This window comes from Petaurus breviceps, unplaced genomic scaffold (genome assembly GCF_028583685.1).
Source record: "Petaurus breviceps papuanus isolate PSGF00001 unplaced genomic scaffold, PetGlider_PUasm1.0 224, whole genome shotgun sequence".
Classification (NCBI taxonomy): domain Eukaryota; kingdom Metazoa; phylum Chordata; class Mammalia; order Diprotodontia; family Petauridae; genus Petaurus; species Petaurus breviceps.
This window is the reverse complement of record NW_027185887.1, coordinates 595,798-612,258: the sequence shown is the minus strand read 5'-3', so window position 1 is coordinate 612,258 and position 16,461 is coordinate 595,798. Positions and strand designations below refer to the sequence as shown.

At 34.5% G+C, this 16,461-nt stretch overlaps 1 protein-coding gene across 5 annotated transcripts in view; it reads right to left on the bottom strand.

Moving 5' to 3' along the window:
* ZNF407 (zinc finger protein 407) overlaps positions 1–16,461 on the bottom strand; it is a 667,606-nt gene that overhangs the window by 389,335 nt on the left and 261,810 nt on the right. For all 5 annotated transcript variants that reach the window (XM_069094963.1, XM_069094962.1, XM_069094964.1 and 2 more), the window contains exon 4: positions 2,252–2,326. In XM_069094963.1, the coding sequence (XP_068951064.1) occupies positions 2,252–2,326 (75 nt within the window). The remainder of the gene's footprint in view (positions 1–2,251; positions 2,327–16,461) is intronic.

Sequence of the window (16,461 nt, the reverse complement as noted above, 5' to 3'; positions counted from 1 at the left end):
AGGAGAGGAGAGGAGAGGAGAGGAGAGGAGAGGAGAGGAGAGGAGAGAAGAGAAGAGAAGAGAAGAGAAGAGAAGAGAAGAGAAGAGAAGAGAAGAGAAGAGAAGAGAAGAGAAGAGAAGAGAAGAGAAGAGAAGAGAAGAGAAGAGAAGAGAAGAGAAGAGAAGAGAAGAGAAGAGGAGAAAAAAAAAAGGAAACATTTGGAAACTACTAAGGAAGGATAACAAAAGCAAAAAGAAATATTGCTAGAAACCAGGAAGAATAAGGTTAAGTCAAGCTGACAAATATTTATTAAGCACCTATTATTACCAGGCACTGAGCTAAGTACTGGGGACAGAAAGAAATGCACAAAACAGTCTTTTATCCTAAGGAGTTCAGAGTCTAATTGAGAACACAACATGCAAACAATTATGTAAAATAAGATAGATATAGGATAAATTGGAGATAATCCCAAAGGGAAGGCATTAACAATAAGGGGATTTGTAAAAACTTCTTGTTGTAGAAGGTAGCACTGTAAGAAACAAAAAACTGAGGTACCTATGCCATAATTATAATGAATGACATGATGAAGTTTTATTGAAATGTTAGCCAAATTTCAAAATTCAAATGATTCATTTTTAATTTGTTTAGTACACAGAATTCTATCTGACTGTATACCTCCAATCTGGAAAGCGCAACATAATGAAATAACTTGATGACAGGAAAGTCTACTTGACAAATGCCATTGTATATTCATACAGGAGAAGGAGGGATACCTTGAATAAAGAACTGAAGTTAAAAAACAGGTTTCTAAACCAAAAGAATATTGCTGAAAGTATTTACAAATTACTAAGAAAATTGAACATTTAAAATTGTAAGTGAAGAGGTCATAGCAAATATATAATTCTTTTTCCCTTTTAAAACATTCTGAAATATCCTAAACTTCAGGTTATATATGTGGAATTATAAGCATCACATTGCAATATATGGAGAAATTCATCACATTTTTTTAACGGTGACACACTTGTGCTTCTGACTGAATTGATACTAAGAAGAACCAATTTTCTGCCAAAAACCAAAAATATCAGAAGTAGCCATATTGACCTGGATGCTGAAATGGCTAAGTTTCCTTTTATCTAACTACCTAAATTTACCTATGTTACATTTACCTAATGTATTTAAAACTATGCAATGAAGCAAATGATGATATAGCAGAAGGGAGAAAACAAAACATTTTAAAAAACATAGCAGTTGATAACATAATAATTCTAGTGTTATATTTTGCAAAATGGCAAAGGTAGTACTTTTTGGGTGACATAAGATACATGTAATATTAGCAAAGCGTAATTCTAAAGTAAGAATACGAAAAATTGTTTTTTTTAATTATCTAAATAAAAGTGATCAAGTAAAAAGCATTCTCTAGTAGACATGCATAAAGTTATATAGAAGTACATTTTCCCATGTTTGTATTTTTGTTCCTGAATGACTGTTAAATAGAAAAGTGTTCTACAACCCTATTCTTCCTGTAAAAAAAAAAAGTCACAAATTCTCAAAAACAATTAACCTCATATTCTATAAAATTAATCTGACATATAGCACTTCAAGGGTGGGACCATGTTAACTCAAACAATCAGTCAAAGGGATTTCAATGCCAGAAGAATTAAAAATCACTGATGCAGACAATAATCAATGTATTATCAAAGTCTATACTGAAAATAGGCTATTAGATAAAATTACTTTCCCTGATATACCACATTTCAGTAATTTGTACATTAGTTTAGCAAAAACAACTTATTCAGGGGTCACAAGAAGTTAAAGCTTCAGAAGAATATTAAATTTAGAATCCTAGAATTTTAAAATTTGGAAGGAATTTCACTAATCATCTATTGGAACTTAAGCATATCAGATCTTTGTCTTAGAAATAATGGGGAATAAAAGCAAACTTTTCAGGTTTCTCATTAGAAATCCTAATCAATATCTGAATACCATAGCGTTTTGGTGGTTAAACAGTCCATAAAGATAATCTAGGCCAGAGGTCAGCAAACTACAATCCATGAGAAAAACCAATGTATTGTAACATGTAAAAAGCATTCTTAGTTTGTGAAAGTTATACAGAAACAAGAGGAGGGCTAAATATGGCCCTTTAGCCACAGTTTGTTGACCACCATTCTAGACAAATCCCCTCTCTAGAGTTGAAGAAACATGAGTCTGGAAAAATTACTTGATAAATTTTTTTGGCTAAATAATTTTTAAATTACTATTAGAAGGAATTACCTTTCTTTTGGTGTACCAACTCCATGCTTGCCTAGTAGATGAGTATTTAAATGCTTCTTCATCACAAAGGCAACCCTAGAAGAAGAAAAATATAAATAATAGTTAGAGAAAACACTCAAACATGACTCTCAAATACAAAATTATCTTTTGAAAGGCAAGAGTCACAGATAACTAAATCTACAAAGTAAAATAACTTCCTTGAAAAGATATTCTTTTTTAATGTTAAAACTTAGAATGACAGGCATTTTACAAATGGTCATATAGATATATTATAATATTTGAAAACACATTCTCCTATATATGTGGAAAATTTTATGTACTTTTTCAAGTATATCATAAAATAGTTAAATTCCAAATGTTTGAGTTTATGACTCACATACTTTCAATACTTCTACTACAAATAAAATAAATTCGTGTGTACACATACACACACACACACATACAATATTAGGACTTAAGATATTAGAGTTATAGCTGAAAAGAAGCTCAGAGGCCAACAAGTCCAACCTTTCATTTTACAGATGAGGAAATAGAGGACAAGAGAGGTCGACTGATTTTATCAGGTTAAAAAGTTAAAAAATAAGTAGCCTTTAACCAATTTCATCCATCCATCACTAAGTAAGCCAAATCAAATGTCATTTTATTAAATATTTACAGGGTCACAAAAATCAATAGTTTTGGAGATGATTCATTAAAAATTTGGAAATATTTAGATATGGTATGAAATAGAAGCAATTATTTGAGCTTATACTATACTATGTAATTGTACTTAAGTGGCAACAATTTTAATAATGAGTAGTAGTAACTGCATCACAAAAGTATTACCTGACATGATATCTTCTTTTAAACACAAATCAGTTCATTTAATTCAATTTTTGTGACATACATATGAAATATATAGGAGTCATGAGCTAGTTTATTGAGTACCATTCTTCCACCGATAATACTGAAAGATCAATTTAATTATGTCATGTGATTTCTTCGAACAATTTAGATATCATTTGGGAGCTTCAGACTTAAATGGGTCTCTGGATAAGCAAAAATTTTTACTGCTGTAACTTTCAGTGTGAAAAGGGCTTGCAAACATTTTTGTTAATTATGTATTACAGCTGTCCTTCATAAAGTTAATTACTAATAGCTGAAAGGCAATAGAATCTATTTGCATATGTACATGAAAGGCATGACATATGCAAAAATATGATTTTAATTAGCATTCTATGATATGAAGGGCTACAAATCAAACTGGCATGTTATAAGATTTTTAACATTAAACACTGAATTCATCTGGACATGTTTGCACTAATGGACAATGCAGCAACTCTAAAGCATGGTAACATTATGCAACAGATAAGCTACAAAAGCATAGAAAGAATGCAATTTTCAAAAAATAATATATCTTTTTATACATCAATGTAGTTTAAACATTTTCATAATACAGAGTATCTTGTTTCTGAGCAGTTTTCAAGGCAAAATGATAAAATTCAAATAAATTTTTTAAATACTAACTTACTATTGTAAAAAAAGCTTTAAAATACTATTATTTTCTTTTTTATATATTACAAATGAATGCATATGAGATCTTTAAAATCCAAATAACTGGCCACATTATCATTACTATTGCTATTCAACTGTGAAGAGAATTATTGTTTATTGGCAAAATAATTATACTAAAAATTCTCAGTTAAAACTATAGTTTGCTATAAGGTATTCCATATTTTAATAGGTTTTTTGTGTCAAAATAAACTTAAGTATAAAGTACATTATATCTTAACAGCAATATTATTTTTACATGAAATTTTCAATAGTTAAAATCCAAATGTGGAAAGTTTAAATGGCTTACTGATGTATCCAAGTAAAATCTGAAGAGGTCTGATAAAATTATGAATGGAATCAGTATGATCGTTTCTAACATAAATTTTTTCTTAAAATCTCCAAATTTAAAGAAAATAGCTTCTATACTACATTCATCAATGTGAGAAATGAAAATTAAATTGATTTATATGAAAAGAAAGATAAAATCTACAAGCTTTATTTCTAGTATGTAACTTGGAATTGTACAATGCTTAATATTTAACCATTTTGCTGCATTAATATAAGGATAAACTAGTGGAAAAAATTTTTTATAATATTTAAATATTCAACATTCAAATACTATCTATCGTGCTCTATCTTGTGCCTTCAAAATCTTAAGCCATAATTATCAATATCTTATTTTTCAACTTATAAGTAGAAATGGAAGAATGAGCACTGATTCATAAAATAAAGCATGTTTTGCTCCTCTTTACCTCAATGAAATCACTGTTTGTCTTCATCTGGGAAATAATAATTTGTTGAATGAGAAAGTTAACACACACCAAAACACAAATCAGTCACAAATATTAACAAATATTTAAACAGAATAGATGCCTAAGAATACGTGCTAATTTTTTTTTACTTGATATTTCATTCACTCTCCTAGAAGCTAGAGATGTTTGAACATTATCATAACACATAGGGTAGCATGAATTTATAATTTAATAGTGTCTTTTAGATCTAATTAGAGACTGAATAGAGAAATTACTAAAGGTAAATGCCTGGATTTTAAGGAAAGACCTGTTACACCATGGTATATTGTGAAGACTTTATTTTAGACTGGAATTAAAGCAAGCTTTTAAAAATATAATTTTTTTCTAAACTGTATTAATTATATAACACCAGTAATAAAACAATCAGTTTTCTTTTTTAAATTGATATCTATTACTTTAAAAATACCTACACATTATCTCAAGTACCACCAAAGGAATTTGACTTAATACCAAAAATCAAAGTAGAAATACATCACTTCTCCCCATTTACCTACCAAAATCTCAAGTGAATTCCCTGACTTCAAAGTAAAATTTATCTTGACTTAGCAAATTATACAACAAAAAATATCTATTTAATTCAAGTGTCATCAGTTCATAACTTTCATCAAAGTGAGTCAAGAAATATATCTAGCAGGTTATTTTAAAGCAATACTTCACATTATTATTAATATGGTAAAAAGAAAAGAAAAAAAGAGCCACAAGCCACAAGTCACTAACTGTTCTCACCCTACACATTCCAACGCAAGAAAAAAGAAAAGAAAAAAAGAGCCACAAGCCACAAGTCACTAACTGTTCTCACCCTATACATTCCTAGGCAAAGGAAGGAGTTCAGCAAATTCCTAACTCCACTCTCTCCCAGTTTTCTTTGGTCCCTGAATAATCAATTTCTAATTAAGGTGACTGGCAGAGGCTCTAGGAGCAATAGACAACACACTATTTGAATCACTATGTAATATTAAGCATTTTCTCCCGCAGTTGCTTTGGAAGATGTACTGTGAATTATAAAATGGCCATCACACAGCAAAACTTTCTAAAGTATTTAAAATGTTATCTTAAACCGAAGAAAATGGAGTAGGAAAAGGAAGAAGAGTTCAACTAACAGAATTTAATGATGAATCCCACATTCTTTCATCAGATTATTATCCAAGAACAATTAAATAGTGTCAAGTTCATTGATAAACACTGATGGAACCTCAGTAAAACTGAATGTGAAATGTGGGTTTGATTTTATCTCTATTGGGCAATACTGAATTTATATAATGATATTAACTTGAGAGAACAAAGTAAAACAAATGGTTGTTAACATCTACCATAGTAAAGTATTCATTTCTTTTAATAATTTATATTCCATTTTGGTTCCATGTTCCTTTTCTGCTTGAAGACAAAGTGTTGTGACTACTGTGACCCTTACTGTCTACAAGCTAACCCGGCAGTTCTTCGACTGGCAGGAAGATACAGTATTGTTTAATTAGACCATTCTCCCAATATCTCAAGTGCATAAACTAGATGTCATCCAGTCATCCTTACTATCTTTAATCCTTCCATTCAATTTGTTGCTAATGCCTGTCAATTAAACGTTTGGAACATCTCTAGAATACATCCCTCTCTCTCCTCTAACACTACCCTCATCATCTCAGACTCAGACAACTGCAGTAACTTACTGGTGAGTGGGCTCGCCTCAAGTCTCTCTCCACTTCAATAAGTCCTCCATTCAGCTAACAAAATGATTTTCCTAGAGTGCAGGTCTGACCATGTCACCCTTCAAATCAATAAATTCCAGTTATTTCCTATCACATGCAAGATCAAATATAAATTGGGGGAAGGGGGTATTTGAAGTCCATCATAACCTACCCCCACCCCTACCAGACCAACCTTCACAATCTACTTATATCATATAATATGGTATATGGTATATCTATGCATGCTTCAATCCAGTGACTGCTATTCTACTCCATCTCTATGGTAATTTTTCTGGCTAGTCCCTAGGCCTAGAATTTTATCCCTCCTCATTTCTGCATCCTGGCTTCCCTGGTGTCCTCGAAGTCCCAACTTAAAATTACATCTTCTATAGGAAGCCTTTCCCAATTGTTTTTAGTTCTAATGCCTTCACTCTGTTAAAATTATTGCTTATTTAGCTTGTCTATACATGTCTGTTTGCTTGTTGTCTCCCTGATTATACTGTCAGCTCCTGTAACACCAAAGACTGTCTTTTTGCTTCTCTTCGTATGTCTAGTGCTTAGCACATTACATGGCACATAATAGGTGTTTAATAAATATTTACTGACCGACTGAACAGCTACAAATAAATAAAATCCAAAGTTATATCCTTATCTATTTTATCAGATATAATACATTAGAGATGAGTTTTTAGAAATGTTGATTTAGTTGCTTTCAGTCGTGTCTGACTCTGTGATTCCATTTGGGGTTTTCTTGGTAAAGACACAGTAGTGGTATGCAATTTTCTCCTCAAGCTCTTCTACAGATGAGGAAATTGAGGCAAACAGGGGCCCAGGGTCACACAGCTGGGAAGTGTAATATGAACTCAGGTTTTCTGGATTCCAGGGCTGGCACTCATTCCACTGCAATGCCTCACTACCCTTGTGGAAACAATAAAAATCATTTTAATGACATTATTGACTTATTAGAAATTCCTACTAAAGCCTAATTTTAAGTATTACATGTATATTTCAGAGGAAAAAAAATATACCTTAAAAATTGGATATTTTAAAACTAATATTTGAAATTTAAAATAACAAAGAAGAGCTTCCATAATGTTCTGTTTATTAAACAAGAATGATTCAAAAAATATTTAATTGACCATAGTGCCAATTTTACTCATTTGTGTAAATTCAACAAGTCACTGTTGAAGTAGTAATGTGCTTAACAACTAATAGTGACTTCTATTATTTAAGGAATAGTCTCACTAAATTCAGAGACCTAACAACAAGCAGCTTCAGTTACAGAGCGATGAATTTTTCAGTCAAAGCAACTATAAAAAACCATATATTAGGTAATAAAGCAATCTGCTTTAATGAAAACAGCACATAAGCAGAATATAATAATTTACATAAAGTATGTCAAATCCTTCGTGCAGGTATTCCCTTAACTGATAGAGACTGCATTATTTCCATGCATTGGTAAGGCATTCTTCTGAAGCTGCTATAGTTGAAAAAATTCCTCACACTGTGATCAGCTTAGTAGATCTCTTAGTCTTCAGAACTTCACTAGGCTAGTCTAGAGAAAGGTGGTCAATTGCTAGGCCTAGATCTAAAGCCTTGCCAGCTTGGTAAGCATATTAAAGTTTGTAATATGATACAACAGAATAAAGTCTGCAACACGATGAGAGAACTCAAGGGCTCCTCCATATCATAAGACATAGGAAAAACTTTAGAAGATGACTTTTAGTCATAAATATGAAGATGTATGAGGAAGGGGAGGCCAGGTAGCACAACAAGTAAGAGAACCGGCTCCAGTGTTGAGAAGACCTGGAGATCGAACCCCGGGCTCAGACACTTAGCACCTACCCAGAAACACCTGGCCGTGTAACCTTGAGCAAGTTACTTAACCCCAATTGCTTAGGGGCGGCCAGGTGGCTCAGCAAGTGAGAGCACCTGCTCCAGTGTCAGGATGACCTGGATCAAATCTGGGCTCAGATACTCAGCACCACACCCAGAAATAACTGGCCGTGTAACCTTGAGCAAGTTACTTAACCCCGATTGCTTAAAAAAAAAAAAAAAAAAAAAAGAAGAAAAAAAAAGATGTATGAGGAAAAAATTCATGTTTACAACGACAAGCAAAGTTTTCAAAGAAAGTAATCAAAACTATCAACAAGCATATGAAAAAAACTCCAAATCATTAATAACTAAAGAAATGCAAATCAAAGAACAGACTTAAGATCTATGGTAAATGCAATGACAAATCATGATTTCAGATGATCACAAATGAAATACAGATAGACAGACAGACTGACAGACAGACTGACAGACAGACGGACAGACAGACAGACAGACAGACAGACAGACAGACAGACAGACAGATAGATAGATAGATAGATAGATAGATAGATAGATAGATAGATAGATGGAGGGATAGATGGAGAGATAGATGGAGAGATACTGGAAGTTGTGAAAGTGGGAATTTGTCTTGTGTGACTACTCATATTCATTACGAGGGTTTTGGTTGTATTTTTTCTACTTGAAGGTGATAGTGAGAGAGGACCTAGGACAGAGTAGTCACCACCCTCAGGGGGAAAAAAAAAGAAAAAACTAATTATTTAAGCATTTTTAAAAATGCATAGGAAACAATAAAAGCACAGAAAAAATCATGAGAAGTAAAAGATTTGTGTACTTTATGTGCTCAATTTATTATGAATTTCAAAAGAAAAAGAAAGCTATTCAAAATAGAAATTTGCATTTTCATGTGCAATTCCCATTTTCTATTTTAATTTTGAATTTGCAAAAATACTCAGGTGTTTAACTTCAGGATTTTTAAAAAGAGAATTCTAAAAGAAGTAAAATAAAATATGTGCATTGAGAAAGGCATTGTGTCAAAGTGATGAGAGAACAGGTGATAGAGACAGGATTCAATTCAAGTCCCATGTACTGGCTGTGTCACTCTGGGCAAGTCACTTAAATTCCAACGCCCCAGGCACTGAGACACTAGGTCTCTTCAAGTAATTTATTACATTACTGCAATAATTACTATAATATTTCAACATCCTGTTACATTACTGCAAAGAAGATACTGATTTACATTGGTAGAGAAAGTCTATCTCAGAGGTCCCTACACCAATGAAACCACAAGTATATTTTTAAAGAGTAAAAAGCTGTGGAACAGGGTAAGGGAAAAAGGAGAAAAGGAAGAAACAAAGACAAAGAGAAGCATATATATCCATATGGGAAAATATGCATTGAAATACATCGGTGAACAAAGCCAAGTTGCCCAACACCATAATCTACAAAGTTCAAAAAGGCAGCAGTTACCTAATTTCTCTTCATTTCATATATTGTAGTCTTTTCTTCCCAGATAATTCATAGATATTCCTAGAAAAAAGTCTCATGTCTTATGTCTTTTATGCCTCTATAACAAATATGCAAAGGGAAAGACCTCTATGGAGGATATCTATAAGATCAGGCAGGGGCGGCCAGGTAGCACAGTGAGTAAGAGCACCGGCTCCTTTGTTGGGATGACCTGGGGATCGAATCCCGGCCCAGACACTTAGCACCCACCCAGAAACACCTGGCCGTGTAACCTTGAGCAAATTACTTAACCCCAATTGCTTAGGGGCATCCAGGTGGCTCAGCAAGTAAGAGCACCGGCTCCAGTGTCGGGATGACCTGGGGATCAAATCTAGGCTCAGACACTTAGCACCACACCCAGAAATAACTGGCCATGTAACCTTGAGCAAGTTACTTAACCCCGATTGCTTACAAAAAATTAAAAAAAAAAAAAAGGATCAGGCACAAAGGGGTTGCTACTTGCACCAGTGAAATCAAAAAATGATGAGACTATGGATTCATGAAACAACTGTACCCAGGATGTAATTGAAAATATCAGTGAGCTAAAAAAGATTTCCTAATAACCTGAACTAGGATATGAATAAACAAATTTATTATATATGCGCTTTGAGGCCTTAATAATCTAAATGAGGAAGAAAGACCTAAATGTCTAGAAGAAAATTATCAAACGCCAGATAAACAGATAGACAGAGATAAGGATCTAGCAATGTTTTTCCTCTGAGCAAAGTTCATAACTCACACACATTACAAACATACAAATACATACACACTTTGAATTCAAGATTGTTAAAAAGTCAAATCTTAACTATGTGTTAATGTAGGCAGGGAGAGTATTAAAACAAAAGTCACTGACAAACTAAATATTCTTCTATAGGCGATAGTTTTAATATGTATCCATAATAAACTTATTAGAAAACTATATAGTCAAGGAGCAAAAGTCACAAAGGGGACTAAAAATGAAAATAAGCATACAATTACCAAAATTATATAATGACACAATACAATGGGCATAGATAATTTGCAAAAGTATAATATTTTACCTAATAAGATAACATTTAATGTCCCTTCTAAATGCCAAGAGCTAATAAGTATTTAAAAATGATGTCCTTTTTTCTTTGAAACATAAGAAATGTGAAATAACTATAAACTGTAAATGTCAATTTATGCTAACTGGTGGAAGGGTCAATATGAATTCACAGATATCAACCAGCCAATCAATAAGCATTTATTTATTAAGAGTGTACAATGATCCAGGCAGGACACTGAACAATGAGGTTACCAACAAAATTCAACTCGTCCTCTAGGACACTACATTCTAATAAAAGTAAAAACCCAAATCACAAAATATTTTGAAAGAAATGTTATATTTTTCTTTTCAATTATTTATAGAGCTAGGCTGAATCATTTCTAGTAAAGGGACATCCTCCAGATATCAGTCAAAGTGATATTCCTGAAGCACAAGTCTGACTCTATTCTGCTCAATAAAGAACAATGGGTCCCTAATATAAGCTACTTTGGCAATTAAAGTCCTTCACAAGCTATAATTCAGTCTAGCTTAAACTGGCCTCCACACTGAGCCTCACAAACACAGTGAGGATCTCCTTCATATTTTTGCAAGGGTTGTTTGTACCCTATGCCTGGAATGCACTCACTCTTCTCCCCTCTACCTCCTAGAATCTTCAGTTTAATTCAAAGCTCATGTCTAGCATGACTTTCTAAATGAAAATTTTCCTTACACCACACCCAAGTGCTACTGCCTCCCCCCAACAGATATACTTGCATTCTGTCTCTCTATAAAGAAAATAAGCTTCTTCAGAGCTGGAACTTTTTTTGTTTTTTGTCTTTCTATGCTCAGAGCCTAACAGAGTGCTTAATACATAGTACACACTTAATAAATATTTATTGCTTGAGTAGTTGCTTACGAAATCTTACAATAATTTCTAAGAGGAACCCAAATTTTAGTTAGATGTGATTTCAATAGGCCTAAAAAAAAGGGGGGCGGGGGATCAAGTTGTGAGCAACTCCAAATCTCAATAGTGTTTATACTATAATTTTAATTGGTAATTTTTTCTACATGGAAAATTTCGCTTAGCTTTCACATTAATACGATTAATATGATTTCCTTATGCTTTTAATTTCTTCTGGCTTTGATTTTAAAGACAGTTCCTCTTAAAACCTAATTTATCAGTTGGAGAATTAAGACACTGAATTAGTAGCGAAAAAAATATGTTCAAAAATTTCCTCCATATCATATTTACTTGTAATGGATGCACTTAGAATTTCATAATTAGTGTCTTCATATTAAAATCTAACATATAGGGGGGCAGAGCAGAAGCAGGACCTCCTCCCACTGCTCCGGCTTCCACCTTCCCCAATCCAGATCAGCAGCATCTGTGGCCGATTCCAGATTTATCAACACATAGATGCGGACAAAGTGAGAGGTCAGCGCAGTCTAGACGTGGGACCAGTAAGTGGGAGTGCCTGGCTTTTGCCCCTGGTGCCAGAAGCCACTGAGAGGCCAGCACAGCCAGCCAGAGCCACCTGGCAGCTTCAGCTCCTGGATTGCAGAGTGTAGGGGGACCAAGCACCAGTCTGAGGGGTAATCGCTCTTGCATTAACCTGCTAGGATCTGGATTGCAGTCTAGGGTGGAAGTCCTGGGGTGTATGTCCAGGTTGCCAGAGCATGTGGAGGCTTCAGAGAGGGCACCCATTTAATACCTCAGGCAGCTGAGAAAACCCCAGCGTTTGGGACAAAAGCTCCCTGTCTGGTGGCAGAGTCCTACTGTGGCAAAAGGCCCAGGGGTCAAGTGACTAAGGGGCGACATGACCAGGCAAAGGAAACAAAGCAGACAGAAGATTCCAACATTACACTCCTATTTTGGGGACAAAAAGGAGCAAAGCATGGAACAAGAGGAAGACAGCGAAGTCAGAACTCCTGCACCAAAAACTTCAAAGGAAAATACGAGCTGGTTACAGGCCATAGAGGAACTTAACAAGCAGGTAAGAGAAGTGGAGGAAAAATTGGGAAGAGAAATGAGAACAATGCGATAAAATTACGAAATGAGAGTCAACAACAGCCTGACTGAGAAAAATAACACCTTAAAAAACAGACTAACTCAAATGGCAAAAGAGGTTCAAAAAGACAATGAAGAGAAGAATGCCTTAAAAAGTCGAATTTGCCAAATGGAAAAAGAATCTCAAAAGCTCAATGAGGAAAATCATTGCTTCAGAATTAGACTGGAGCAAATGGAAGCTAATAACTTGATGAGAAATCAAGATGCTGTTAAACAGATTCAAACAAATGAAAGAATAGAAGGCAATGTGAAATATCTCATGGGAAAAACCACTGACCTGAAAAATAGATCCAGGAGAGATATTTTAAAAATTATTGGACTACATGAATGCCATGATCAAAATAAGAACCTAGAAATCATCCTCCAGGAAGTTCTCAAAGAAAACTGCCCTGATGTTATAGAAGCAGAGGGCAAAATAGAGGTTTAAAGAATCCACTGATCACCTCCTGAAAAAGATCCCCAAAAGAAAACTCCTAGGAATATTATAGCCAGGTTCCAGAATTCCCAGATTAAGGAGAGAATATTACAAGCAGCCAGGAAGAAACAATTTGAATATTGTGGAAACACAATCAGGATAACACAGGATCTGGCAGCTTCTACACTGAGGGATCGAAGGGCTTGGAATATAATATTCCGGAGGTCAAAGGAGCTGGGCTTCAAACCAAGGGTCACCTACCCCGCAAAACTGAGTATCATGTTTTAGGGGAAAATATGCTCATTCAGTGGAATAGATGACTTTCAAGCATTCTTGCTGGAAAAACCAGAGTTGAATAGAAAATTTGACATTCAGATACAAGAAGCAAGAGAAGCATGAAAAGGTAAACAGGGAAAAGAAATCATAAGGAACTTATCAAAGTTGAACTATTAACATTCCTACATGGAAAAACAATAATTGTAACTTACGAAACTTTTCTCAGTAGTTGAAGGGAATAGAAATATATATCTATGAGGGTATATGGGCATATGAATACATATGTGAATATGTGTATATATACTTAAAGGTATACATAGATAGAGGGCACAGGACCAATTTAACAGGAAGGGATGATACTTAAAAGGTGAAATTAAGAGGGGAGAGAAGAATATAATGAGAGGAGATGGGGAGAGACAGAATGGGGTAAACTATCTCAAAGAGAAGAGGCAAGGGAAAATGGTTACAATGGAGGGGAAGAATAGGACGGAAAGAGGGAATGGGTCAACCTTATTCCCATTGAATTTGGCTTGGCGAGGGAATGAAATACACACTAAATAGGGTATCTCACCCTCCAGGACAGTAGGAGGGAAGGAGATGAGATGGAAGGGAGGGCAGGCAGGCTGTGGGGGAGGGAAGTTGGAAGCACTAAACTTTTGAAAAGGGACAAGATCAAAGTAGAGAATAGAACAACTGGGAGGTGGGATAGGAGGGAGGGAAATATAGTCAGTCTTTTACAAGATATCTACTATGTTATTGTTTTGCATTAGCCACACATGTACATCCTATACTGAACTGCTTATCTTCCCAGTAAGGGTGGGTAACAAGGGAGGAAGGAAATTAATCTGGAAATGAAAGTTTTAAAAGCAAATATTCAAATATAGATATATTATTATTAATACTATTTTACATGTAATTGGGAAATAAGATATACAGGCACTGGGGCATAGAGATCCACTGGAAAAGTCGAAAGGGATATGGGAGAAAATATGGGAGATAGCAGATTGGAGGAGGGGAAATCCTGTGGGACTGCTATTTTTGGGTGGGTGGGTGGGTAGGGTAAAAACGGGGAGAAAATTTGTAACTCAAAATCTGGCGGAAAAGAATGATGTAAATCAGAAGTTAATAAAACATTTGGGAAAAAACCCTAAAATATAGTCATATTTTCTAAATGTCATTCTGATATCTTTTAAAATACAAGCCTTTGAATCCTATGTGAATACTAGACACAAAGAGTTAAAATGGACCAAATAACATATATTCTCTCCTCTTAAGAAATGATTGATAAATGGTCAAGGGACATATACGGGCAGTTTTCAGAGGAAGAAATTAAAGATATCTATAGAAAAAATGGTCTAAATGACTATTGATTAGAGAAATACAAATCAAAACAACTCTTAGGTACCACATCACACCTGTCAAATTGGCCAATATGACAAAAAAAGGAAAATTAAATTTATATGCTGGAAAAGATGTGGGAAAATTGGAACACCAAAACATTGTTGGGAGAATTGTGAACTGATCCAAGCATTTTAGAGAGAAATTTGGAACTATGCACAAAGGGTTTAAAAATACGCATACCTTTTGACCCAGCAATAACACTTCTAGTGCTGTATCCCAAAGAGAACATACAAATGGGAAAAGGACCAACATATACAAAAATATTTATAACAGCTCTTTTTGTGGCAGCAAAAAATAAATAAATAAAAAGGAAATTAAAGGGATACCCATCAATCTGGGAATAGCTAAACAAGTTGTGGTATATAAATGTTCTAGAATACCACTGTGGTATAAGAAATGATGAGCAGGAGGACTTGAGAAAAACCTGGAAAGACTTATATGAACTGAGGCTAAGAGGAACAGAATCAAGAGAACATTGCATACAGTTACAGCCACATTGTACAATGACTAACTTCGATGGACTTGGCTCTTCTCAGCAATGCAAGTTTCTAAGATAACTCTAAAGGGCTCCTGATGGAAAATGCTATCCACATTCACAGAAAGATTACAGAGTCTGAATGCAGATTGGAGCTTGTACTCTCTCCTTTCTGTTTTGTTTCTTCTTTCTTGTGATTCATTCCACTGGTTATAATTCTTCTTTACAATATGACTAATGTGATAATATGTTTAATATGAATACAGATGTAGAGCCTATATCAGATCGCATGTTTTGTTGGGGAGGGGGGGAGAAAAAGAGGAGAAAATCTAAAACGCAAAAGCTGTGGAACTGAATGTTCTTTTTCCCCCCAGAATTCATTAATTTTTAGTTTTCAACATTCATTTCCACAAGATATTGAGTTCCAAATTTTCTCCCCATCTCTCCCTTATCCTCCACCCCAAGAAGGCATACACACTGATTACTCCTTCCCCCCAATCTGGGAACTGAATGTTCTAAACTAAAAATAAATTAATTATTTTTTAATGACAAGCAAAATTTGTTTAAAAATTCAGGTTGTTACTTGGCAATTTTAGGTTATATTCTGCACTCCAATAAAATTCATACATACTTTTTAAGCTCATGTTATAAAAACAATAGATGAAATTAATGAGCTAACTTGTAAAGGACTTAAATTGTAAGCAAGGCCCATCGTTAGGGGCCCATCAGAGTTTATTGAGCAGAATGGTTTCAGACTCTACATTACATATGTAAATTTACAAAGTATCAGTGAACTTCCAAATGGCATAGATTGGTAATTATCTAATAAAAGGAATGGGGCAAAGAGGTGGCACAGTGGATAAGAGTGCCAGACCTGGAGTCATGAAGACTCATCTTCATGAGTTCAAATTTGGCCTCCAACACTTACTAGCTTATTGACCTTGCACAAATCATTTAACCTTGTTGCCTCAGTTTTCTTATCTGCTAAATTAGATGGAGAAAGAAATGATAAATTGGGACAGCTAGTTGGTGCAGTGAGTAGAACACCAGCCCTTGAGTCAGGGGGACCTAAGTTCAAATGCGGCCTCAGACTCTTAAACAAGAAAGAAAGAAAGGAGGATAGATGGAAGGAAGGAAGAAGGCAGGCAGGAAGGCAGGCAGGAAGGAAGGAAGGAAGGAAGGAAGGAAGGAAGGAAGGAAGGAAGG